Source organism: Bos mutus, chromosome 22 (genome assembly GCF_027580195.1).
Source record: "Bos mutus isolate GX-2022 chromosome 22, NWIPB_WYAK_1.1, whole genome shotgun sequence".
Lineage (NCBI taxonomy): Eukaryota > Metazoa > Chordata > Mammalia > Artiodactyla > Bovidae > Bos > Bos mutus.
In genome coordinates, this window is record NC_091638.1 from 48,722,572 (window position 1) to 48,746,460 (window position 23,889).

At 55.8% G+C, this 23,889-nt stretch overlaps 2 protein-coding genes across 3 annotated transcripts; both read left to right on the forward strand.

Annotated features, from left to right (window-relative positions):
• The first annotated feature begins 367 nt into the window (after nucleotides 1-367).
• Nucleotides 368-3,344, forward strand: TNNC1 (troponin C1, slow skeletal and cardiac type). Its single transcript, XM_005898094.3, has 6 exons — nucleotides 368-500; nucleotides 1,929-1,959; nucleotides 2,177-2,323; nucleotides 2,575-2,689; nucleotides 2,915-3,051; nucleotides 3,133-3,344. Exons 1-6 carry the CDS (start codon nucleotides 477-479, stop codon nucleotides 3,162-3,164), a joined length of 486 nt encoding a protein of 161 aa, XP_005898156.1. The 5' UTR covers nucleotides 368-476; the 3' UTR covers nucleotides 3,165-3,344.
• A 7,956-nt stretch (nucleotides 3,345-11,300) lies between these two features.
• SEMA3G (semaphorin 3G) lies at nucleotides 11,301-22,610 on the forward strand. Of its 2 annotated transcripts, none has more exons than XM_005898095.3 (16): nucleotides 11,301-11,498; nucleotides 13,234-13,394; nucleotides 13,518-13,580; nucleotides 13,733-13,852; nucleotides 14,115-14,205; nucleotides 14,331-14,447; nucleotides 14,669-14,814; nucleotides 15,016-15,130; nucleotides 15,223-15,292; nucleotides 15,567-15,711; nucleotides 16,010-16,241; nucleotides 16,336-16,427; nucleotides 17,064-17,105; nucleotides 17,797-18,025; nucleotides 18,287-18,426; nucleotides 19,738-22,610. In XM_005898095.3, exons 1-16 carry the CDS (start codon nucleotides 11,390-11,392, stop codon nucleotides 20,173-20,175), a joined length of 2,310 nt encoding a protein of 769 aa, XP_005898157.1. In that variant the 5' UTR covers nucleotides 11,301-11,389; the 3' UTR covers nucleotides 20,176-22,610. The 2 variants fall into 2 exon arrangements, with proteins under 2 accessions (XP_005898157.1, XP_070215288.1); XM_070359187.1 differs by having other exon boundaries at nucleotides 19,735-22,609.
• Nucleotides 22,611-23,889: the final 1,279 nt, after the last annotated feature.

Below are 23,889 nucleotides of genomic sequence, written 5' to 3' on the forward strand. Positions count from 1 at the left end.
GTCTCCCGCACTGCAGGCAGATGCTTTACCATCTGAGCCACCAGGGAAGCCCAGAGGGGTTTCGCTTAAGTCAGAAGCTGCCAAGTCAGCCAGACCTGAGCAAGTCACCACCCCTCCAGGAGCCTCACCCACCTCCTTGGTTGGATAAGAGTTGTGTTGCTGGCCTGGGGCCCACTGCATTGCAGCTCCTGCCTGTCCTGGACTCATGTTTTCATTCATTCTAAAAACCTTTCCAGAGAGTCTCCTGGGGGAATGGGGGACAGAGGGAAAGAGCCCTGATCCTTGTAGCCCTTCATCTGCTCCTTGCCCTGGGCAGAGGACACAGGGACTCAGGCCAGTGTGAGATCACCAGGGCCGGGGGAGGGAGTAGAGGATATTGCAGGCAGGGGTGGGCTGGGTCGGGAATGCGGCGGGGCTGGGCTATTTAAGCCCAGGGCCGCTGGCAACCCCAGCAGCCTGCCCTGTGAGCCGCCAGTATGGATGACATCTACAAGGCTGCGGTAAGGGATGGGCCTGGGCAGGGCTGGGGTGGGCGTACCCACTGGGGGCTCAGGGGCAAGGTCACCCCAAGGAGGTGGTGGGGACCCAGGATAAGGTCCACGAACTTTCAGCCTAGACCTTCAAGGGGCCAGTTGGTCTGGCATTCCAGGGTGTAGAAGGGGTGAAGAGTTTAGGATCCGGGGGGAACTGTCAGGGTTGGTGGAGGACATCAAAGCTATGGCATCATGTCCAGCCCTGTCTCCAAACGTCTGTAGTCTGTGTCACTGTCTCTGGGACACACCTCTCTGCATTTGTGTCTGGTCTCTTTCCTAGTCTCTGTCTCTTTGTTCCTCCCAAGCTCTCCTTCTGAGGCTCTGTCGCTGTTTCCCTCTCCCCATTTCTGCCCCTCACATTCTGCTTCTCACACATCCAATCCCCCACCAGCCCCTTGGCTGCCTGAAGATGCTCTGGAGGGTGGGACAGGGGTTGTGAGGAGGGGGCTGCAGAGGGCTCTGAAGTTTGAGGCAGGCACAGAGGGACTAGGAGGGAATAACAGACCTGGGGCCTAGCCCCTGTTCAGCCTGGCAGGCTCAGGGCTCAGGGGCTCAGCTGGGGGAAGGGCTAGAGGGTGGTCACCTTTTCTTGGTCACCCCAAGTCCCTGCAGGGGCCACTGAGGGGCTTCAGATGCTATTCCATCCTAGGAGTGGGGGTGTTGCTGACCTCTGTCCACCACAGAGACAAGGGCATCTGACACAGACAGCTGTCTGCAAGGGAACCCCTACCTCAGCTCCAGGAAGTATGGCCCCCCTCCTGGGCAGGGAAGGCTACAGCTGGCTCTGGGGGTGCCCCTGTCTTTCCTGCAGGAGTCTGTGGAGCTGGGGGAGGGGGCAGCCCTCCACCCCGTGCCCATACAAGGCCTGGCGGGCCAGGGACTAATTTTGGCTCTTGAGACACCAGGAGGCCAAGGGGCCAGATAACGCTGCCCCACCCCCTGCATGCCAGAGTCCCCAGAACAATCACCAGGTTTAACTTTGTCCCCCGTTAAAAATAGCCCAGTGGCCACCGGTCAGGTTACAGCGGGTAGCTTTGCCCACCCCCGCTGTGGTTTTATTGTCCCAACCTGAGGGACAGCTGCCCCTCAGGCCACCCAGCTTGGGTTTCATCAGGGGGGCTGAACGGACACTGAGTGGCCAAACTGGCTATTGTTACTCAGGGTCACCTTGGTCCTGGAGCGGGTGCCCACCTGCCACCCTGGCCCTGAGCCCAGCCTCAGGGAGGCGAGCTGGGTCACCTCAGGGCTTTGGGGGCAGGCTGGGAGAACTGAGGCCTCTGCTCGGTGACCTGGGAATGGCCTGCCTCTTCCCGGCTTAGTCTTCCCACCTGTGGAATGGGCTGGTTTCCTCGACAGCAGCTAAGGTCTGAGCCTGAGACTTCTTTTCTTCTCTAGGTAGAGCAGCTGACAGAAGAGCAGAAAAATGGTGAGTGCCCCACCATGCATGTGGGGAAACAGCAGGGCCCAGCTGGGGGAGCGTGAGGACCCCAGGCTGCAGGCCCGAGGCTGGGGTCCCTCTCCCTGTCACCCCAGAGGTCTCAGAGGGGAGCGGGCAGGTTAGCAGGCAGCCCTTGGCGTCTGGCCTTCAGGGTTCTTGACTGAGACGTGCTGCTCTGCTTCCCCTCCTCTCCTACTGGACACAGAGTTCAAGGCGGCCTTTGACATCTTCGTGCTGGGCGCTGAGGATGGCTGCATCAGCACCAAGGAGCTGGGCAAGGTGATGAGGATGCTGGGGCAGAACCCCACCCCTGAGGAGCTGCAGGAGATGATTGACGAGGTGGATGAGGATGGTGAGCCCATTTGTCCCTCCCCAGGCCCCCAGCTCTGGGGGGACTTGAACCCTCGCCCTGCCACTTCTTACTCTGCACCCTTAAAGGAGCTGTTTGGCCTCTCTGATCCTCAACCATATCATCTATGCAATGGGTGCAATAATCACACTCGCCTCAGAGTCACTGGGAGGATTCAGTGAGAACACCACTGGGGTCAGTGTCCAGCCATTCTGACCACTGCCCTTTAATGGCTGTGCCGCCCTCTCCCCCAGGCAGCGGCACAGTGGACTTTGATGAGTTCTTGGTCATGATGGTTCGGTGCATGAAGGATGACAGCAAAGGAAAGTCTGAGGAAGAGCTTTCAGACCTCTTCCGCATGTTTGACAAGTGAGTGTGTGAGCCTGGACCTCCGACCCTGACCCTGGCAGAGCTGGGCAGAGGGGGACAGCTTTGTGACCTTAGGCCTCCATCTCCTGTTCTGTGCGATAAGGGAATAGGATGCCTCATCTCCCGGTGGCCCTTCCCTGCTTCCCAGGGTCATGAGCAGGGCTGTTTCACCCCCTTCCCCTGCCCCTAAAATGGGTTCTGAGGCCCCTCTCACCCAACTGGCAGAAATGCTGACGGCTACATCGACCTGGAGGAGCTGAAGATAATGCTTCAGGCTACAGGGGAGACCATCACAGAGGACGACATTGAGGAACTCATGAAGGACGGTGACAAAAACAACGATGGCCGAATCGACTACGATGGTGAGTGGGTCCATCTGAATCCCCCTGCCCACACCCTGCCCAGGCCCCATGTCTAACCTATGCCTGTCCGTCTCTCCACAGAGTTCCTGGAGTTCATGAAGGGGGTGGAGTAGACACCAACCTTCACCCAGAGCTGCCTGTGCCACCTTCCAACTCCAACTGGGCCCCGGGACTGTGGGCAGGGGGCCAGGGTCCCCAGGATGTGAACTTGGGTGTGTCCTTGACGAAGGGCCCTCCATGACTACCTCCCTCAGCACTGTCCTAGGAAATGCCAATAAAATCGTGCTCCTAGAGGCCTGGTGTCCAGCTTTCATTCCCCCATCTCCACCAGTGGCCTCTCCTGCCCTGACCGCCACCTTCCCTGTCCCAGAACCTATGCTCTCACCACCCTCGCACCCCGCCTTCTACAGCTCAGAGACCACCATGCTCCATACCCACCTGGCTCCTTTCTAGAACTGCTGGTGCCCAGGCTCCATCTCCAGCAATTCCACATCTGGAGTCTGTGGTGGCCCAGGAATCTGAGTTTCACAGATCCCTGGGGGCCATGGGCAGCCAGTTGGCAGCAGAAAGGTCCTAATACTCGGAGGGGCAGTCATTGAGCACCAGGCCAAGCCCTGGATGCCACTTGGCAGAGCAGCCATGGCTCCTTCTCATGTCTGGTTGGGGGAAGCAGGACGCTTGGGGGGAAACTGGCCTGTGGCTCCAGTCCCTCTGCCCACTCACTTAGATTTCCTGCTGGCAATGTTGACTCCCCAGACCCAGTGGCAAATCGTCTACTCTACCTCCCCTCACTCATTTGACAGGTAAGGACCCTGGTGCCCAGGGAGGCTCAGAGAGGGGCCTGTCAGGGTCATCCTGTGAGTCTGGGGAGAGCAGAGCCACCTGGCTCCCAGCCGAGGACTCCGATGAACAGGTCCTGATGGGCAGGACTCCCAGTTCCTGTGAACCTCATGACTCCAGCACCCACTTTCACTCCCTGTCAGGGAGTGGAGGCATGGGGCCTGGTGACTCTCAGCTACCTGGGGGTACCCAGGCCAGAGCTACGGACATAACAGTGAGACTGGCCTCCGGGAGATGGGGGACCACAGGGAAGCGAGGTGTCAGCAGTGGTGCTTACCGGAGGGACAGCTGCCGCAGTGCCTAGGCTCCAGCCAGAATGTCAGCAGCTGTTGTGCTCCGCCCAGCCACTCCACAGCCTCCCCACCTGTGCCCCAGCCTTGGCATTCTCCAGACAGGCCCGGCATTCCAGAGACGGTCTTGGAATTCTGAAGATGCCTCAGTGGAGGCCAAAGCTGGTGGGAGCTGCCTGGTCCCTGGAGAGATCGGGGAGAGGAGACGGGTCCCCTCCATCCTGTCCTCGGGAGCTGGAACTGAAGGACCTACATGTACACCCAGGAATGACATTCAGGATAGGAGGCAGGGTGACAGTGGGTGGCACCACCAGCCTGTGTGCCATTCCAGGGTTTAGTCATACCCTGACTATGTGTCTAGCACTGGCTGAACACTCGGACCTTTCAGAGGGAGGCCCAGTCCCTAACTTTGTGGAATTTATAGTAAACTCAGGAAGACAAAGAAGAGATGAGTACAGTGAGGAAACCAGCAGAGTGCAAAATGGGGATTGGAGAGGGGATGTGCTGGTGGGGTGGGAGAAACCCTGGGTAAGCGAAGGGCCCAAGGCCCTGGGAGGGAAGGAAGGAGGCGTTGAAGACAGCTGATGACTCTGGAGCTAGGGAATTTGGAGGCCCCGAGGTCTTGGCCCCCTGGACACAAGGGTTTTACTGGAATTGTGGGATGGGAGCTCAACTACAAAGGGCAAAAGGAATGAGGCAAGGTAAAGGGAGATGGCAAGTGTGGACAATGCTGGTGATATTTTGCAAAGACTCAGGGAACAGAGAGATGAGCTGGAGCTGAAGGGAGATGTAAAGTCCAGGGAAGCTCACTTAAGGAGGTGGGTTAGGGAATGACCAATATGCTCATGGGAGCAACCTAGTGAAGCTGGGAAAGGAGCGAAGCAAGATGCAGGGGCAGAACTTCAGAGGGCCAGGGTCTCTAGGAGTGTGTCAAGGGCCTGTTTATAGCCCTGGGACTAGATCCAAGCTGAACAGGAAGGAAGAGGAAGCTTGAGGCAGGGAGGAAAGAATCGTGGCAGCAGGGATGCTGAGCAGGAGGTGGAATCAGAGGAGGAAATATTCTGAATGCAGACAGTGAAGGTCACATCTTCATTGATGATAACTTGGAAGATGGGTAACTGAGGTGGGGGAGGAGGACAAGGACCATAGGCTGGGGACTCCCATGGGATATGGGATGCTAACGGTATAAGCAAAGGAGGGGAGGAAAATTCCAAGAGTTGAGCCCTCTGTGAACAAACTAGGAGGATGACTGGGCCAGCTACAAAGAGGGTACAAGGGGGCTGTTGGATGGCGCCTTGAAGGGATCCACACCACGTTTCTAATGCAGGGGGCAAGAGTTCAATCCTTGGTCAGGGAACTAGATCCCACATGCCATGGGCCATGGCCAACAAAAAAGAGAAGGGGTCCACGGGTAGGAAGTTCTGTGAGATTTTCCCGATATCTGTGCTCCAGAATGAGGTTTTGGTGGAGGAAGTGCTGAGGGCATCCAATCTTCCCAGGTACGTCTACCACGGAATTCGAGCTGGGAGAAGCTGGGCTGCATGCTTTATAAGCCCGCCTGGGGGCACATGGCGCATCACAGAACACCTCACACAGCTGTATAGTGGACGCAGGCTGACAAGCTGCCGTCAGTACATGCCACTGCACGCCCCCACATGCAGCCCCCGGGTCTGACCATTCTGCTTTGTCCAGTCCTCTCCGTTTCTGTTGGGCTGTGTCATCATTTGCCTGACAACGCTTCTTCCATGAAGCCTCCTTTGACTTCCTCCATCAGAAGCAAGCACTGGACGCCTGTAAAGCAAGGCAGTTAGAACACTCCTTCACAGCATACACCACAAGAAACTCAAAACGGCCTAGAGACTTAAGACATGACACAGTGAAACTCCTAGAACATAGGGAACGCATTCTCTGACATGCTGTGCTAAGTCACTTCAGTCGTGTCCAACTCTTTGTGACCCCATGGACTGTAGTCCACCAGGCTCCTCTGTCTACAAAATTCTCCCAGCAAGAATACTGGAGTGGACTGCCATGCTGTCCTCTAGGGGTCTTACCGACCTCTGCAGGAATTGAACCTGCAGCTTCTGCACTGCAGGCGGATTCTTTACCACTAAGCCACCAGGGAAGCCTCTTCTCTGACATAAATAGTAGCAATCTTTTCTCAGATCAGTCTCCCAAGGCAAAAGAAAATAAAGGCAAAAATAAATGGGACCTAATCAAACTTTCAAGCTTTTGCACAGTAAATGAAACCATAAACAAAACAAAATGACAACCTATGGAGTGGGAGAAAAAATTTGCAAATAACATGACTGACAGACAAGGGCTTAACTTCTAAAGTATATGAACAGTTCATACAACTCAATATGAAAAAACAACCCAGTCAAAAAATGAGCAGAATAGCTAAATAGATATTTCTCCAAAAGAGACATACATCCATCAGCAGATGAATGGATAAGAAAGCTGTGGTACATATACACAATGGAGTATTATTCAGCCATTAAAAAGAATACATTTGAATCAGTTCTAATGAGGTGGATGAAACTGGAGCCTATTATACAGAGTGAAGTAAGCCAGAAGGAAAAACACCAATACAGTATACTAACACATATATATAGAATTTAGAAAGATGCTAACAATAACCCTGTGTACGAGACAGCAAAAGAGACACTGATGTATAGAACAGTCTTATGGACTCTGTGGGAGAGGGAGAGGGTGGGAAGATTTGGGAGAATGGCATTGAAACATGTAAAATATCATGTATGAAACGAGATGCCAGTCCAGGTTCGATGCACGATGCTGGATGCTTGGGGCTAGTGCACTGGGACGACCCAGAGGGATAGTATGGGGAGGGAGGAGGGAGGAGGGTTCAGGATGGGGAACACATGTATACCTGTGGCGGATTCATTTTGATATTTGGGAAAACTAATACAATTATGTAAAGTTTAAAAATAAAATAAAAAAAAGAGAGACATACAGATAACCGATAGCCAACAGGCTATCTGTTGCATAAAAAGATGCAAAACATCACTAATTATTAGAGAAATGCAAATCCGAACCACAATGAGGTTCCACCTTACACCAGTCAGAATGGCCATCATCAAAATGCCTACAAATAGCGGTACATGTGTACAACGGAATGTTACTCGGCCATAAAAAGAATGAAACAATGCCATTTGCGGCAACATGGATGGACACAGAGATTGTCACACTGAGTGAAGTCAGAGACAAGTATCATACGACATCGCTTATAGGTGGAATCTAAAAAAATACGGTACAGGGACTTTCCTGGTGGTCCCGTGGTTAAGACTCTGCTCTCCCAATGCAGGGGGCCTGGGTGTGACCCCTGGTCAGGGAACATGATCCCACATTCTGCAACTAAAAGTTCATATGCTGCAACTGAAGATCCCACATACCACAGTGAAGATGGGAGATCCTGAATGCCGCAACTAAGACCTGGCACAGCCAAATAAATAAATAACAATAAATATTTTAAAAATTAAAATGGGGCGAACAAGTTTATTTGCAAAACAGAAATAGAGTCATACATGTAGAAAACAAGCTTATGATTACCAGGGGAAAGCATGGGGTGGAGGGAGGGTAAATTGGGAGACTGAGACTGACATACACACACTGCTGTATATAAAGTAAGTAACTAGTAAGGACCTACTGTATAGCACAGGGAACTCTTCTCAATACTCTATAATGACCTATATGTGAAAAGAAACTAACTGAGTGGACACATATAGAACATTCATTTTGCTGTACTGCTGAAACTAACACAACACTGTAAGTCAACTATTCTCTAATAAAAAAGTTTTTAAAGTCTACAAAGAATAAATGCTGGAGAGGGTGTGGAGAAAAGGGAACCCGTCTACACTGTTGGTGGAAATGTAAACTGGTGCAGCCACTATGGAAAACATCATGAAAGTTCCTTTAAAAATGAAAACTAGAGTTACCATATGACCCAGCAATCCCACTCCTGGGCATATGTTCAGAAAAGATGAAAACCCTAATTCAAAAAGACGTGCACCCCATGTTCATGGCTTCCCAGGTGGCACAGTAGTAAAGAATCCACCTGCCAATGCAGCAGACACAAGAGACGCACATTTGATCACTGGGTCGGGAAGATCCCCTAGAGAAGGAAATGGCAACCCACTCCCAATATTCTTGCCTAGAAAATCCCAAGGACAGAGGAGCCTGGTGGGCTATGGGTCTATGGGGTCGCAAAAGAACTGGACGTGACTTAGCAACTAAATAACAACAAACGTACGTACCCACAAAATGGAATATTATTCAGCCATAAAACGAGTGAAATATTACCATTTGCAGCAACACTGGGTGGACCTAGACATGATCAAACTAAGGGAAGTAAGTCAGATAGAGAAAGTCAAATATAAATGATATCACTTATATGTGGAACCTAAAACATAATACAAAGGAACTTACTTTTAAAATAGACTCACAGAGATAGAAAACAAAGTTATGGTTACCAATGGAAGAAAAGAGGGGGAGAAATAAATAAGGAGTATGGGATTAATAGATACACACTACTGTATATAAAATAGATTAAAACGATTTACTGTATAGCACAGGGGACTATATTCAACATCGTGTACTAATCTATAATGGAAAATAATCTGAAAAAGGATATATATATTTATATACATATATGCTAATCACTTTGCCATATACCTGAAACTAATGATATTGTAGATTGACTATACTTAGGAAAAAATAATAATAAACAAGTAACTTTTAAAACATTTTAACAAGAAGCCATCACTGGAGCATCTCCCCCTGCCCCTACCTCTCTCTTCATATTAAGGTTGCCTGGTTACTTACTGTGTGTTGGGTCAAGAGGCTGTAGTTTCTGCTGGGCGGCCCTGCTGCCCATCCAGGGCCTGACCCAGCCAGCAGCTTTTGGACCTCCAGCAGTTCTGACTTTGTCCATTAGATGGCACAAGATGTCTGTGGCTGGGCCCATTGATCCCAGACATCAAGGGCACCCTTGGGGTCTTTTTCTTAACTGCAGCCAGCAAGTGAAGATCTAAAATTTGTTTTGTTTTGTTTAGCCACGCCACACAACTTGTAGGATATTAGTTCCTGGACCAGGGATAGAACTCAGGCCCTCAGCAATGAAAGGACAGAGGCCTAACCACTGGACCGCCAGGGAATTCCCTGCAAGCAGAGATCTTTACAGAAGATCCTTACCCTGCTTCCTAGACTCAGAGCCAGGCCCAGAGAAGAAGAGGACCTGGTGAGGCCACGCAAGTTCAGCCCCTGCGACGGGCTGCTTTTCTGCAGTGTGGGATGGGCTGCCCCCACATCCTGCCCGAGTAAACCCAGGCCTCCCCTGCAGTCACAGCTGGGGGCCTGGCTGAGCTTAGATCCCCAGGGTGAGCTGGCAGGCTGAGTTGTTGGGCCTCCCGCCCACAGCTGGTGGCCACATGCTGGTTGAGGGGCTGTCCAGCTCAATCTCCAGCTAGACATTGGCCCCTGGCCTGGGTAACAGGCTGAAGCATCTCCCCGTGGAGATGGATGCAGAGGGACTCCACCCTTCCAAGGACCCAGGATATGACCACCATCATGGCAGCCGCTACACAAGCACCTCTCACCAGTTTATAGAGCCTGGTACCACTAAGGTCCCTGGCTCTGGACAGAGGAGACTGAGACCCAGAGAAGGAAGGGCCTTGCCCAAGGTTCTTCAGGGGATCCAGAGGAAGGATGGCCTCCCTGAATAGACCCTTGCTCAATCCCAGGTCAGGAGGCACGTGTATTTCTAGAGGAGATGGGGACTGGGAGACAGGTTTCCAGGTCCCTGGGTCCTTCTTACGCTGACTCAAGAGACTGATTTGTTTCCAAAATTTTTATTTTTTTTAAAGAGAGAGATTGATCTATTCCCCTTTCAGAAATGAGCTAGAAAGGGAGGTGGGATCCCAGTACCTTTAGGAGCAAAGGGGCAGGACAGAGCAAGTCCTGTTCTCAGGCTGCTATGTGGCCTGGACCCCCTCTTTCATTCTTTGATGCCATTTGAGGGTTCAGGCTCGTCTCTCCAGGAGGCCTAACTTACAAAAGTTTCTAGAATCCTGGGAGCACCAAGATTCTGGCTCAAGGTTGAAATCTTAGCACCCAAGGCTTCAGATTCTGAGTGTAGGGGTCTGGAATGGGGTAGAGTGGCAGCTGTGGAGGGTGGAGACAGGGACTACTGTTGAGATGACGGGGGTCTCCTTGAGTGTCCTTATTCAGCCTCTCAGCCTCATCTCCCCTCTTGTCGATATTCTGTGACTCTCCTGTCCCCTGGATCAGCACTCAGAGCAGAGGGAATGGGGGTATGAGCATCCTCCCCCTACCCTCACTCTGGAGGAACCATAGATATAGGGCCTACAGGCAGAGGGGAAGTCTGGGAAGAACCCACCACTCACCTAGTGATGCTCTGGGCCCCGGGGCTCTGGGAGAACTGGAGGAGGGAGGCGGGGCAAAGGGGGCTTCTCTGGCACAAGGTGAATCCTGTTCCCTGACCCAGTGAAATGGGATGTGGGGCCTGGAGGCCAGATAGGAATAGGCCTGGGTGGAGAAGTCTGGCCACTCATCTGTTGCCAATTTCAGATCTGTAAAGTGTGGCCGGACCTCAAGTCCTCTTCCAAAGCACAGAGTCCCTTGGGCTGGAATGAGTACCCCTAGGCAACTTGGGCCGTGTTAGGGGAGCTGGGGAGCCAGGCCAAGGCTTCAGGGGGCTGGACTCTTGGTGTCAGGGACCTGGGCACAGAATCAACCTGTGGGGGGTCTCTGTCATGGGCAGTGGAGGGGCAAGGAGCAAAGGAGAGCCCAGCTAGACCACCCATCCAGCTCATCAACTTCTGATGTCCCTTCCAGGCTATCTCTCCCCCTTGACATTTTGCTAGAGCCAAGGGACTTGGGTTTATGGACATTTCCGTATAAACCATCATAGCCTGGCCAGAAAAAAAGTCTCCCAAATGGAGAACCAGCTATTCTGACACAGAGCCACCAACTGGGCCAGCCGAGGTGGAGGGAGAGGCTGCAGGTGGATGGCGGGGCACTCGACCCCTCCCTCCTCCTCCCGCCTTGGACGGGGTGGAGCCGCTGCCTTATAAGCAGCAGAGGCGGGTCTGGCAGCAACCGAGCAAACTACAACCAGCGGCATCGCGGGACCCAGGGCAGCTCTGCAAGCAGCTCGGTGCCCGTTCCTCAGCATGGCCCCCTCAGCCTGGGCCGTCTGCTGCCTCCTGGGGGGCCTCCTCCTCCGGGGGGGCAGTCCCAACCCCGGCCCCAGCGTGCCCCGCCTGCGGCTCTCCTTCCGAGGTAGGGCAGTGCACTCTGTGCGTGTCTGTGGAGCCCCTGACCCTGCTATACCCCAGGTGTGGGACTCTAGCCAGCCCCAGGCAGTCTGTTCTGCCAGCCGGAGGGGGGATTCAGCCACTCCTAGAACAGCCTGCAGGAAGGACTTTACAGTTATTCCCGGCCATGTGCTCCCTGCTGGCTGCCAGAGGCTCCTGGGAGGAAGGCAGGGGGAGGGGGACCAATCCTGGCAGATGGGACCGGGGTGGAGGTGGGAGACAAGAGACACACTGGGGGAGAACCTGAGTGAGGGGGCTTAGAGAAAAGGAGAGGGAGCTCAGTAGAGGCGGGCAGAGAGAGATGGGGAGGGGGCAGAGAGGGCAAGTCTGGAGGATCTGTCTACTCTCAGCTGCGCTCCTTGCCCAGGGCACACAGTGGGGAAGAGGGGGCCCCTCAGCCCATCCCCACAGCCCTGTTCCCACTCCTGCCTCTGGCAGCCCACTTTGTAATGCTGGCCTTTCTCTTCCCCTCCATCCGTGAGGCTCTGTGTGGCTTCCCTTCTTTGCCCATCCTGGTCCAGGAAGTTCCTCTGCAGATCTAACCTGTTGTGTTAGATCTGTTGTTAGATCTGTTAGATCACAACCATGTTGTGCTGCAGCTGGCACAAGCCTCTTCTGAATCTGATGAGACACAGGCTTGCAACAGAGTTTTCTTCGTGGGGAAACCAGAGGGATGGTCACCTTCTCCCAGTCCAAGGGGCGAGACTCAGGCCTTCTCTGGAGAGTTGGGGGGCAGGGGACATGGCTCCACTCTGGAGTCTGAAGGGAGTGTGGTGGTGGTGGGGTTGGGGAGGAGGGGTGGAATGGGGTCCTGCCCTGGGAGCTGTGGCTTTGGGGGAAGTCAGGCTACAAGAAAAGGTCCAAATAGGGCAAATCTACTCCAAAGTACTGTCAGTCATGGAAGGCTTCCTGGAAGAGGCTGTTAATGAGTTTGGGGATAGAATTGAGTGTTTGGGGATAGAAAAGATGACTTTTGGGGCAGGCTTGGCCATCCCCCCTCCCCAAGGGTGGCCAGACATCCTGCTGTTTGTTTGCACACCCCTCTCCTCCAGCTACCTAGCTGGACCCCAAAGACCTACTTCAGGACTCCCACCTCCTGGGACCATCATCTGCAGACAGCCGCCTCCACTCCTGGGTAGGCAGCGTCTATGGAGGAGAAGACCTTTAGCCATATCCCCGGACCAAAGCCTAGAGATCCACCTGGCCGCATCTGGCCTCTCCCACACCCAGGCCTTAGGCAGATGCTCCCTCTGCTGGGAACACTCTCCCCCGTCTGCCCATCCCACTGAGTCAGCTTTGTATGCTGCTCAGACCACCCAGCCTTCCTCCAGGCTCTCCCAGCACTTCGCCCAGCTTGCAGCCATAAGTTCTGCTGGTGGGGCCATCTTCCTTGAGGAGCCGGTAGAGCACAGGCCAGGGGAAGGAGATGTGAACTGAAGACCAGGGGGCCATGGAGTGGAGGGAAAGGGGGCAGGCCTCTGGGTGGGCTTGGCTGGGTGGGGGGCTCTGAGTCCCCTGTCCCACCCACCCCCAGGAGTCACTTCCCAGAAGCCCTCCAGCAGCCCTGTGGATGGAAACATTTTCCAGATGTGAGTGTGTGTGGGGCGGTAGATGCACAGCTGGGACCCTCCACCTCCACAAACTGGCTGGAGAAGTGGGCTGAGCAGCAGCTCTGACCCCCTCCCTCGGCTCCCTCCTAGACCTCCTATCTGCCAACCGTTCTGCCATCTTTCTGGGCCCCCGGGGCTCCCTGGACCTTCAGGCCCTGTACCTGGATGAGTACCGGGACCGACTGTTTCTGGGCGGCCGTGATGCCATCTATTCTCTGCGGTTGGACCAGACATGGCCAGATCCCCGGGAGGTGAGCTGGACAGTTTGGGAAGCAACTCTCTCTGAGGGCTAGGTGACTCCAGACGGGAGGCTGACTGGGGCAACTGAGGCTGTGAGGTCAGGGGTCAGCCAGGCTGACCTGGCTGTGTTTCAGGTCCTGTGGCCACCGCAGCCCGGACAGAGAGAGGAGTGCGTTCACAAGGGAAGAGATCTTTTGGTGAGTGCTATCAGGAGGGACTGTCCCCGACCCTGACCCACACCCAGGCCCTGACCCCAGGTGCCTGAGCTGGGGCCACGTGGAACAGATCTTGATGGTCTGGTAGAATCTCCCCTCACCCAAGATCCATCCCCCATCTGCCTTCTCCCCAGGCGGAGTGCGCCAACTTTGTACGGGTGCTGCACCCCCACAACCGGACCCACCTGCTGGCGTGTGGCACTGGCGCCTTCCAGCCCACCTGTGCCCTCCTTGCTGTTGGGCATCGTGGAGAGGTGAGCTGCCGCGGCCCCACAAAGGGCTGGGAAGTTGTGACATTTCCTCCTACTGTCTGAATTCTACCCATTGAGCCTGGGTCAGGGCAGAGGGGTCAGAGCCTGAAAGGCGCCTTTGTGCCAGGGAGCCGCCCCTACTGGCAAGGTCCTGAATGAGGGCGCCTTCCACCCACCCCACTGTCTAGGCGCACGCAATGGCCACTGCCCGGGTAGGGGGCTGGCACTGCTTTCCCAGGTAACTCGTCTCCCTCCCTCTCCCCAGCATGTGCTCCATCTGGAGCCCCGAAGCATGGAAAGTGGGAGGGGGAGATGCCCACACGAGCCCAGTCGTCCCTTCGCCAGCACCTTTGTAGGTGGGTGACACCCAGGCCAGGGCCGGCATGACAAAGGTGGGGGTTGGCCAGCATCATTGGGAAGGGATGGGCCAGGTTCAGGGCCTGGCCCTCCTCCCCTGACTCTGCCCCCACCCCAACCCTAGGAGGGGAGCTGTACACAGGCCTCAATGCCGACTTCCTGGGGCATGAGGCCATGATCTTCCGGTCTGGGGGTCCCCGACCAGCCTTGCGTTCTGACTCTGACCAGAACCTCCTGCACGGTGAGCTCAGGGCTCTGTGAAGAGCAAGGCTGACTGGGTTCTGCCCCTGGCACCAGCAGCGAGGAGGGAGTGGGGACCGGAGGGGCAGCCCATCCCCACTCCACTCCCTAAGACCCAGTGGGGTCCCTGGGGTCCCTGTGCCTCTTCTCCTCCTCATTGGTTCACCCCTGCCCTGTTCCTCCCCGTGAGGGCCCTCCCAACTCCTCCCTGTTACCTCCCAGACCCCAGGTTTGTGCTGGCCGCCCGGATCCCTGACAATTCTGACCCAGACGACGACAAAGTGTACTTCTTCTTCTCGGAGACAGTCCCCTCGCCTGACGGAGGCCCGGGCCGTGTCACCATCAGCCGAGTGGGCCGCGTCTGTGTGGTGAGAGCTGTGGAAGGGACAGTGAGGTTGGAATCCTGGCCATACACGTCTTCCCAGCCCTGTCCCCACCTGAAACTGTAGGCAAACTGAAGCAAGGGTGTGGAGCTGACATCCATGCCTCCCTCCAAGGGTGAGGGTGGAGGAGCAGGAAAGGGGGGGCCTGTCCTCGGGCCCCAAGGCTGACCGGTCCCCACCCCCCAGAATGATGCGGGTGGCCAGCGGGTGCTGGTGAACAAATGGAGCACCTTCCTCAAGGCCAGGCTGCTCTGCTCCGTGCCTGGCCCTGGCAGTGCCGAGACCCACTTCGACCAGCTGGGTAAGGGCATGGCCAGAGCACACAGGGTGAGGGCTGGAGAGGGCTCAGAGCCCGTGAGTGGGGGGCACTGGCGGTGGCCTTCTGTCTCCCAGAGGACGTGTTCCTGCTGTGGCCCAACTCAGGGAAGAGCCTGGAGGTGTACGCTCTGTTCAGCACGGTCAGGTGGGCAGATGGCCTCCCCTCACCCCCACCCCCGGCCCTGTCTCTACACCCTGGCCTCCCCTGTTGAGCCCCTGCTCTCACGTCCCAGCCTAGCCAGGGGTCCCTGACTCTGTCCCTGACTCGGTGACTCCGTGGCTGTATTCTTTGCCTGGGTGTCCTTGTTTTCCCGTCTCTGCTGACCGCAGGCCCCATCATCCTCCCTATGGAACTATGCTGCCCCCTTCCTGTCTCTGAGAACCTCCCTGGCCTGACTATCCCTGTCTGTTCTCTGCAGTGCTGTGTTCCAGGGCTATGCCATCTGTGTGTACCACATGGCTGATATCTGGGAGGTCTTCAAGGGGCCCTTTGCCCACCAAGATGGTCCCCAGCACCAATGGGGCCCCTATGGGGGCAAGGTGCCCTTTCCACGTCCTGGCATGGTGAGTATCTACCTGGGACCAGGGCAGGGAAGAGGGCTGAGTAGATGCTGGGAGGGGCTCTAGATGCCAAGGACAGGCTTGGGTCTGCGCAAAGCCCCAGGGCAGCAGCTGGGCTGGGTGGGGTGAGGAGGGGAGCGGAGCCCTGACTACACTGAGGAGTCTCTCATACAGCACTAAGGGTCCACGAGCTGTCCCTCAGAGGCTGGTGTGAACAGCCAGTGGAGTCTAGACACAGACTGGGGGTGGGGAATGTGACAACCCAGGAGGCTTCAGGCACTCCCTTTGCCATGGCCTACAGTGTCCCAGTAAGATGACTGCACAGCCAGGACGACCCTTTGGCAGCACCAAGGACTACCCGGATGAGGTGCTGCAGTTTGCCCGAGCCCACCCACTCATGTTCCGGCCCGTGCGTCCCCGGCGGGGTCGCCCTGTCCTTGTCAAAACCCATCTGGCCCAGCAGCTACGTCAGATCGTGGTGGACCGTGTGGAGGCAGAGGACGGGACCTACGACGTCATCTTTCTGGGGACTGGTAGGTGGGCTGCCTGGGGTGCCTGGCCAGGGGAGGTGTGCGGGGACCTGAGCTGCCCCTTCCTCTCCCACTGACCCCTCCTCCCCTGCCCCAGACTCAGGGTCCGTGCTCAAGGTCATTGCCCTCCAGGGGGCGGGCTCTGCAGAGCCTGAGGAAGTAGTTCTGGAAGAGCTCCAGGTGTTTAAGGTGAGCAGGGGGAACTGATGGGGAAGGTTCCCTTAGGCTCCATCCCTGTGTGTAGGCCTGGCTACAAGGAAGCAGGAGCAAAGTGTAGGAGGGAAACGGACCTATCTTTACCGAACCCGCAGTCAGTGGGCAGTGGGCCTCACTATCGCAGAGGCCTTGCCGACGCTTCTAAATGACTGCGGGCCTAGAGACATAGTCTGTGAGTTGAGAGGTGGGGGGCCCAGGGACAGATGGCCAAGGCGATTGCCCCTTGACAAAGCCTGCCAGGCTCAAGTTGCAATGAGGAGTGATTGACACCCCAAGGGGTTCTGTTGACCCCTCTACAGAGTCAGGCAGGGGGTCATCTGTGTTTGGGGAACTGCTGAGCTTCCCCAAGTGGGTGGAATGGGTGATTTGGGACAGCTGCCTCATTGCTGGGGGACAGGGCTGTGGGAGGGGACACCAGAGCTTTGTGCTTTTAGCCAAGCCTTGGAGGCCAGCCAGGGAGAGGGGACCTTTCTAAAACACAATGTGTGGGAAAGACCATCTGGTCTTAGTTGCCAGGGAGTGCACTGACCTGGGAGAAAGATGGCTTTCACTCAGAGGCTGGAAGAGGCTGAAAGCAGGGATTCAGGGCAGGTCTCACTTCTTTCCCAGGTGCCAACACCCATCACTGAGATGGAGATCTCCGTCAAAAGGGTAAGAGCAGCTGCCATGACTGCCAAATCCTCCTTCCTCTGATCTCCTGAAATTTCCCTGAGCCCTGCTGTTTCCCAGCAGGCCCTGGGGCTGCCTGATTAGGCCCTGCAATGACGGTTGTGGGTTCAGCTAGGAGCTGAGATTCCCACGCACGAAACCCATGGGCAGTGGGAGGCCCTCAGTAAGTAAGCCTGTGTTCAGATAAGGGGAGATCCACAAAGGCCAGCAACTCAGGGCAGACAAAAACATGCTTGAAAACAGGATCCAGATTTTATATCAAACAGATTTTAAAGACATGCTGTGTGTCCTTTTGCAAGTGGCAAAACCTCCCCAAGTTCATCTGCCCCAGTTTATCTTTGGGTAAATCTCGACTTTTGTGCTAGAACTGCTCAAGGCAGTTCACCTCTAAAGTCAGAGGCAAGGCCATTGGGGTAGAAGGCAAAGGTCTGCTGCTTGGAGGGTCTGGAAAAGCCCCGTAGAAAAAAGACCCCAGGTGTGCCCCATCTCATCCACGCCCTAGCATAGGATCCGACGCAGATCAGGTGGGTGATAAACATTTTTTGTTCTGGGAATGCACTCAGGAGGTTCTGAAAGACTCTTGCAAATGTCAGGAGTGCCGAGGGGGCTGAGAGCCTAGCTGCTTCTGTGTGGAGCACAGACTCACCTCGGGCTCTGCCTGTGTCCCTCCCAGCAAATGCTGTACGTGGGCTCAAGGCTGGGCGTGGCCCGGTTGCAGCTGCACCAGTGCGAGACGTATGGCAGTGCCTGTGCGGAGTGCTGCCTGGCTCGGGACCCCTACTGCGCCTGGGACGGTGCCTCCTGCACCCGCTACCGGCCCGGCTCCAACAAGCGGCGGTTCCGCCGCCAGGACATCCGGCATGGCAACCCTGCCCTGCAGTGCCTGGGGCAGAGCCAGGAGGGTGAGCGGCGGAGGGCACGGGTCGCCCCTGTGGAGGGTGGCCTCAGGCTGCTCCTGTGGTCACAGGCAGCCCTCAGTTTCTGTGTGTGTGTAGCTCCTGTCAGCTATGGGTGCAGTGTCTTTGGGTAGAGAGAAGGGCTTAGGGATCAGCAGATGCCTAGTCCCTGTCACATTCATGGGGGGTCCTGGGCTGTGGGAGTCAGTTGGTGGTCCTGGGGGCCTTACAGTTCCTGAGCTGAGCCCACTTCCAAATCTTCCCCAGAGGAGACTGCAGGACTCGTGGCGACCACCACTGTCTACGGCACGGAGCACAACAGCACCTTCCTAGAGTGTCTGCCCAAGTCCCCACAGGCTGCCGCGCATTGGTTCTTGCAGAGGCCCGGGGACGAGAGGCCTGAGCAGGTGAGTGAGGACCCTGGCTCCAGCCTGCACGTGTCCTGCAGTCACACCCCTCCCTGAACTCTCAGGGGGAACCTGTCAAGATCAACTTAAGAAAAGCGTGTATCAGGCCCCTGGGGTGCCTAGAAGGAGGTGTCCCTGTTCCTGCCATCTGGGAACACCCAGGCCAGATGTGGTAGAACTTCTCCAGTGACAGGCAGCCCACAAATTTCCAGGCCCTGGGCTGGGCTCTGTCTGAGAGGGCCTGGCAGAGATTGCGGAGAGGGAAGGGGGGCTGGGCTGGTCAGGAAGGCTCCCATGCTTACACATATGGCTCATCTTTGAAGGGGTCTCTTCCTCAGGGTCTTCCTTCACCCTAGGAGGCCTGGGCCCCTGACCACCGGCCCTTGCACATACACCTCCACCACACACACATACACACAAGTACACACTGCCTGGCCCCTCACTTCCTCCCTAGAGTCCAGCTGTCTGCCTAGGCCCTCTCCTCCCCCATCCAGGAAAGTCTGTCAACCCCAGAGATGGCTTCAGTCTGGGGCCTGAGCTTGGGTGTGGGTGGCGCAGGGTGAAGAGCCATTCTCAAGCTGCTCCCACAGATGGGAAGGGGAGGGAGTGGGTTGATTACAGGAGGGGCTCTCCTCCCAGCTTGAGAACTGGGGGAGGCCAGCCTTGGGCCAGCTGTTAGGCTGGGCACTGAGAAGTCTCCCTGGGAGGGCAGAGTCAGGGGAGCAATGAGATGGAGTTACACACCACTCACCACCCAAGCAGTGCAGCCTCGGTGTACACACGTGCAGACAAAAGCCCAGCCAGGGTCCAGGCCAAAGATGGGTCGGATCAGAACCATGCTTCCCTCCTACACCATGATGGGACTGTGGGCCCTTCAATATCGGGGGAGTGAACAGTGCAGACCAAGACAGGGAGAGCTCTGTACAGTGTCGAGTGTAGAGCAGTTTTAGTCCTGGGGCTGGGGGGTAAACCCTGACTTGAGAAAAAGCCCATAAACACCCTTTAACCTTCTCTGTTCTCTGGGAATGTGTGCCAGGGGCCCCCAAGGCCAAGATAGGGGCTCCAGAGCTCTGACGAGGGGAGAAACCGGTCAATCAAACCTTTGAGAAGCCCCATTCGCAGGCCCTGTCCTGGGTTCTGGGAAAGTGAGGCCCTGCCGGCAGTTAGTTCAGTCAAGGACGCTGAGCCTGCATGCTGCTGGGAAGGGGAGAATGAACCCTGAGATGGCAAATGTGGAAAAGCAAGGGGCAAAGAAGTTGATGGGGCAAACACTGCTCCAGGCGCCCTCACGCCCTCCCACACCTCCAGCAGGTGAAGACCGACGAGCGCGTCCTGCAAACAGAGCAGGGGCTGCTGTTCCGCAGGCTCAACCGCCTGGATGCGGGCACCTATACCTGCATGACGCTGGAGCATGGCTTCTCCCAGGTGGTGGTCCGCCTGGCTCTGGAGGTGATCGTGCCTGCACAGCTCGACATTCTGTTCCCCCGGGAGCCGAGGCCAGAGGAGCCCACAGCCCGAGGCGGCCCCACCTCCCCCTACTCCAAGGCCTGGTATAAGGATATCATGCAGCTCATCGGCTTCGCCAACCTGCCCCGGGTGGATGAGTACTGTGAGCGAGTGTGGTGCCCCTCCCGCAGCCGCACCCGCGGCAAACAGGCCAAGGGCAAGAGCTGGGTGGGGCTGGAGCTGGGCAAGAAGGTGAAGAGCCGGGTGCAGGCCGAGCGCAATCGGACACCCCGGGAGGTATGAGGCTACATAGAGGAGGGAGGAGGAGGGGGTGGTCGGGATGGGCCAAGTGGCCAGCAGCAGCCCCCAGCATCTCCCACCCACCCAGCTAGGGCAGAGGGGGTTAACGTGCCTGATGGCCTCTTAGAGATAGAATCTCTGAGAGGCCCCCTCCAAGCCACCCGCAGGATAGGCTGGGGCCTGATGGAGGGCCCTGTGTCCCAGGCCTGTTCCTTGTCCCTCTCTGGGCTCTCAGTCCCAGGCGGGAGTCAACACCCTCTGGCTGCTGGCAACCCCAGTGGGTCTGCTATTTGTTCTTGAGCAAGGCTCCCACAGCACATTTCCGCTTGTGCCCAGAGGCGAGAGGGTTGGGTGGTTCTTACCCAGCCTGCAGAACAATGGCCTTTCTGAGTGACCCTTAGAGTAGGTGTGTGGGTGCGGCTGAGGTGGTGTCTGGGCAGGGGGCCCGCAGGCAGACAAGGAGGGTGGAAGTCGCCCGTCAGCTAGCACTGGCTAAGAAGACCTACCTTGACTGAGGTGGAGAGGGAAAGTGGAGGCGCTGGGAAGGTGGAGCAGCAAGAACCCCCTCCCACTTTGTGCCCTGATGTTTGGTGGTTACCTGCCACCGCCCACCCCCTCTTCTCCATCTCAAAATCACAGAAGCACAGGCTGCTAGAGCTCCCTGAACCTCCCAGCCTAACTTCTCTATCCCGGGTCCCGTTGCTGCCAGGCATGTTTCCTGAGATGCCCACCCCCTCCTGATGGGATTGCCTCTCCCCACCATCAGGGTCTCCATGTTGATGGGCAGGGAGAGGGTGAATTCTGGGAGAAGCTGTCCCTCATCTTTGTGGACTAGGAGATAGGGAGAGGGGAGTTGGGGTATTTAGAGGAGTGGGCTGTCTTTCCCAGGGCAATGCAAGCTTGCACACAGCTGGGACAATGGGGACGTGGCAGCTGTGTGAGCAGGCTGTGTGGTGAGGACAGAAGGCAGGGCTCTGCCTAGGGGGCCACAGAGGACTGAGATGGGGAGAGGTCAGGAGACCCTAGTATCGGCTACGGGACCCAGGAGCAGGAATTCTCAAGGCCCCAAGAAGGTGTCAATCAGCCCAGAAGCCACAGGTTTCCCACCCTGGGATCTTTGGTTTCTGCTAAATAAGGGTTTGTCATGGGTGGTTCATTTATGAACCCTATATTTTTCTTTTAAGGGAGAAAATTGCAGGGGGAAGCTGCTAAAGCCTGCTGGTTCTTGGGGGGTGCTGCCAGCTCAGGTAGTCAGGACACATTCTGTCTGGGTGTGTAGGGAGGTGTTTTTGCCATCAGCAGTAATGTGTTTCTTGGGCTGGGGAGCATGGAGGAGGAGGAGGACTAAATGAAAAGTTGTTCCCAGCCTGCATATGAACAAGTCAGTGACGCACAAAATGGACAGGAGGGGGACAAGAGCCTCAGGTTCAAGATTCCCTCCATTAAAAACCAAGATGAAGGAAGGGGGGAAAAAAAACAGATAAAAAGACAAGGCTTCCTGCCCGCCTGAACTCAAACCCAGACTGTGTCTGCCTTGGATTGCATCTGAGCCCCACGTCCACTCCCCACCTCTAGAGAACTGGGATCTGAAACAGGCCCCTTCCCCTCTTCTCATGGAAAGTGAGCCAGATGTGTCCTGAGGCTAACCTGACAGCACTCGGGGAAGCCTGCAGCCAGCGGCACTTGTGGCTGGGATGTCAGCAGGTAAAAGCAGAGGAGGAGCACTGTGCAGAGGGGGCTGGAGAAGAGAGGGGAAGAGAAGACAGCGGCTATGGAAGAGCGTAGGGGGAGAGCCCAGAGCCCCAGGCATGGATGTCAGAGCTGCCAGCAGCTCTGCCCCCGAATCCCAAGTTTTTTCAGTGGCAACTAGGCTGGGTCCCCTGGGGAAGTTACTCTGGAAAATGGAGGGAAGAGTTCAAAATCCTGACAAGGAACACCTGCACTTGGAAAATATGGATAGCTTCTACTGATCTCCACCCCGCCATCCCCATGGTACCTTGTGTTATTCACTCCTGGAAATGCCTCTGTGTGTGAATTCTATTTTTGTATTCATCTGTCGGGATGGGCCTCGTGGTTTCTCTGTCTTCAAAGCACACTTCTCATAATTACCATTGTTCTTTATATCGTCACCGCCCCTGAGTGCTGGTGAGGAGAGTGCAGGGGTTTTCCATACAACCTACAGGGAAAGGGATGAAGCTAATATTTATATCACGTAATTATATCATTATTGTGTCTGTGTATTTCTGTACTAAATTGATGCCATTCATGTGAGCTGTAAATGAGGGGCCTTCCCTGTCCATTCCAGAAGGGCAAAAACACCCTGGGTGGTTTTTTCTAAAAGGCAAGGAGATGGGTATCAGAGGAAGGAAGAAGTCAGAGGGCTTTGCTTATGAAGCTGAGATTGCTTATTAAATTAGGAAAATCCCATCCCATGGGCTTCTGAGACTTCTTGGAACTTCAGGAAGATGTTGAGCCAGGAAAAAAAAAAATGCTGGCAAAGGGCAGCTGGCACGTAGGCAGCCTGCTCCTTTTTCACAATAACGCTTGACTTTGTGACAGCAGCATTTGGCCTGGTGCCTGTCCTCAGCAGCCACATACCAACGTATATTAAAGCCACTGTGCTCTTGCTGGCGGCGGGGGCGGGGGTTGGGGGTGGAGGGGGTGGGGAACAGGGAGGGGGGCAGGCTGTGCTGTGGGAGCTGCAGCTTTGGGAGAGGAGGGGGAGCCCCTGAGTCTGAACTACTGTGCAGGCTGCAGGAGCCACCTCTCCACCAGCCCCACTCCCCACCGTGACATCATGCCCCTGCCCCAAGAGCAGACTCCACTGGTGCCAGACGGAGATAGGAAAAGGCAGGGTTGCTTTAGAAATGGGAAAGACATCACCCCAAGTCACCACAGAGCCCAGCCTCTTGCTTGGATGGGCCCTTCAACCCATGCTATGGACTAGTAGGCTTAACAGTCATCAGTCATTAGTCCCATCTTGCAACCCCGGCCGTGGAGCAGGACCCCTGCTTTTGCCCCCTGGCCCGTGCACAAGCACCCAGGCCTCACAGAAAGTGAGGCCACCACCACCATCTGAGAAGCCTCATCAGAGCACCGTGTGTTGTGGACTGCTGGGCTGGGTGGGTGTGTGAATAGGGAGGGAGCCCCCCTCTCCCCTGGGATGCATGGTGTCTCTGCTCCCACATCACCACCATTCATTCCCTGAAGACCCCCTGGGCCTGGACTTCCCTCGGCCCCTCACCACCCCACCCCCCATCCCCCCATCTGGAGCCCTATTTCCTGCCACAGGAATTTCACTCTATCTTCTGCTCCCAGATTTTTCCTCTGTCTTATATGTCCCCTGGTCTTTGGGCCTGTTTTATGATTTCTCAAACAGGTCTAGAGCTGGAAAGGGGCTTCGAGAAAGAGGTTAGTCAAATGACGTCCAAAATGGTGTCCTTTGGAACAACTGTATCATGAGATCCTTGACAAGTCAGATAAACACAGGATTTCTGTCCCCTTAGCCCCACAGAGCTGTGCACTGCCTGCTTGCTTGCCCTGTGAAGCTCCTGAGGAACCCACGATGATTCCTCATTAACTAGCATGTCTACTCTGTGCTATATGACCTTCCAAAACATGTGGTCCTCTAGCCCCCCACCCCTGCCTTTCTTTCCCCATGGAGCAGCTGCCATTTCATGTTTCTAATGTTCTGAAGAGCATATTTTGGGGGAAATG

What these genes read in the sequence shown, in the direction of transcription:
- TNNC1 (XM_005898094.3), top strand. Translation starts at nt 477, where the DNA reads ATGGATGACATCTACAAGGCTGCG. An exon ending in ATGACATCTACAAGGCTGCG is followed by an intron (nt 501 to 1,928) that starts GTAAGGGATGGG and finishes TTTCTTCTCTAG; the next exon opens with GTAGAGCAGCTGACAGAAGA. An exon ending in GACAGAAGAGCAGAAAAATG is followed by an intron (nt 1,960 to 2,176) that starts GTGAGTGCCCCA and finishes TACTGGACACAG; the next exon opens with AGTTCAAGGCGGCCTTTGAC.
- SEMA3G (XM_070359187.1), top strand. Translation starts at nt 11,390, where the DNA reads ATGGCCCCCTCAGCCTGGGCCGTCTGCTGCCTCCTGGGGGGCCTCCTC. An exon ending in CATGGCCAGATCCCCGGGAG is followed by an intron (nt 13,395 to 13,517) that starts GTGAGCTGGACA and finishes GCTGTGTTTCAG; the next exon opens with GTCCTGTGGCCACCGCAGCC. An exon ending in ACAAGGGAAGAGATCTTTTG is followed by an intron (nt 13,581 to 13,732) that starts GTGAGTGCTATC and finishes CCTTCTCCCCAG; the next exon opens with GCGGAGTGCGCCAACTTTGT.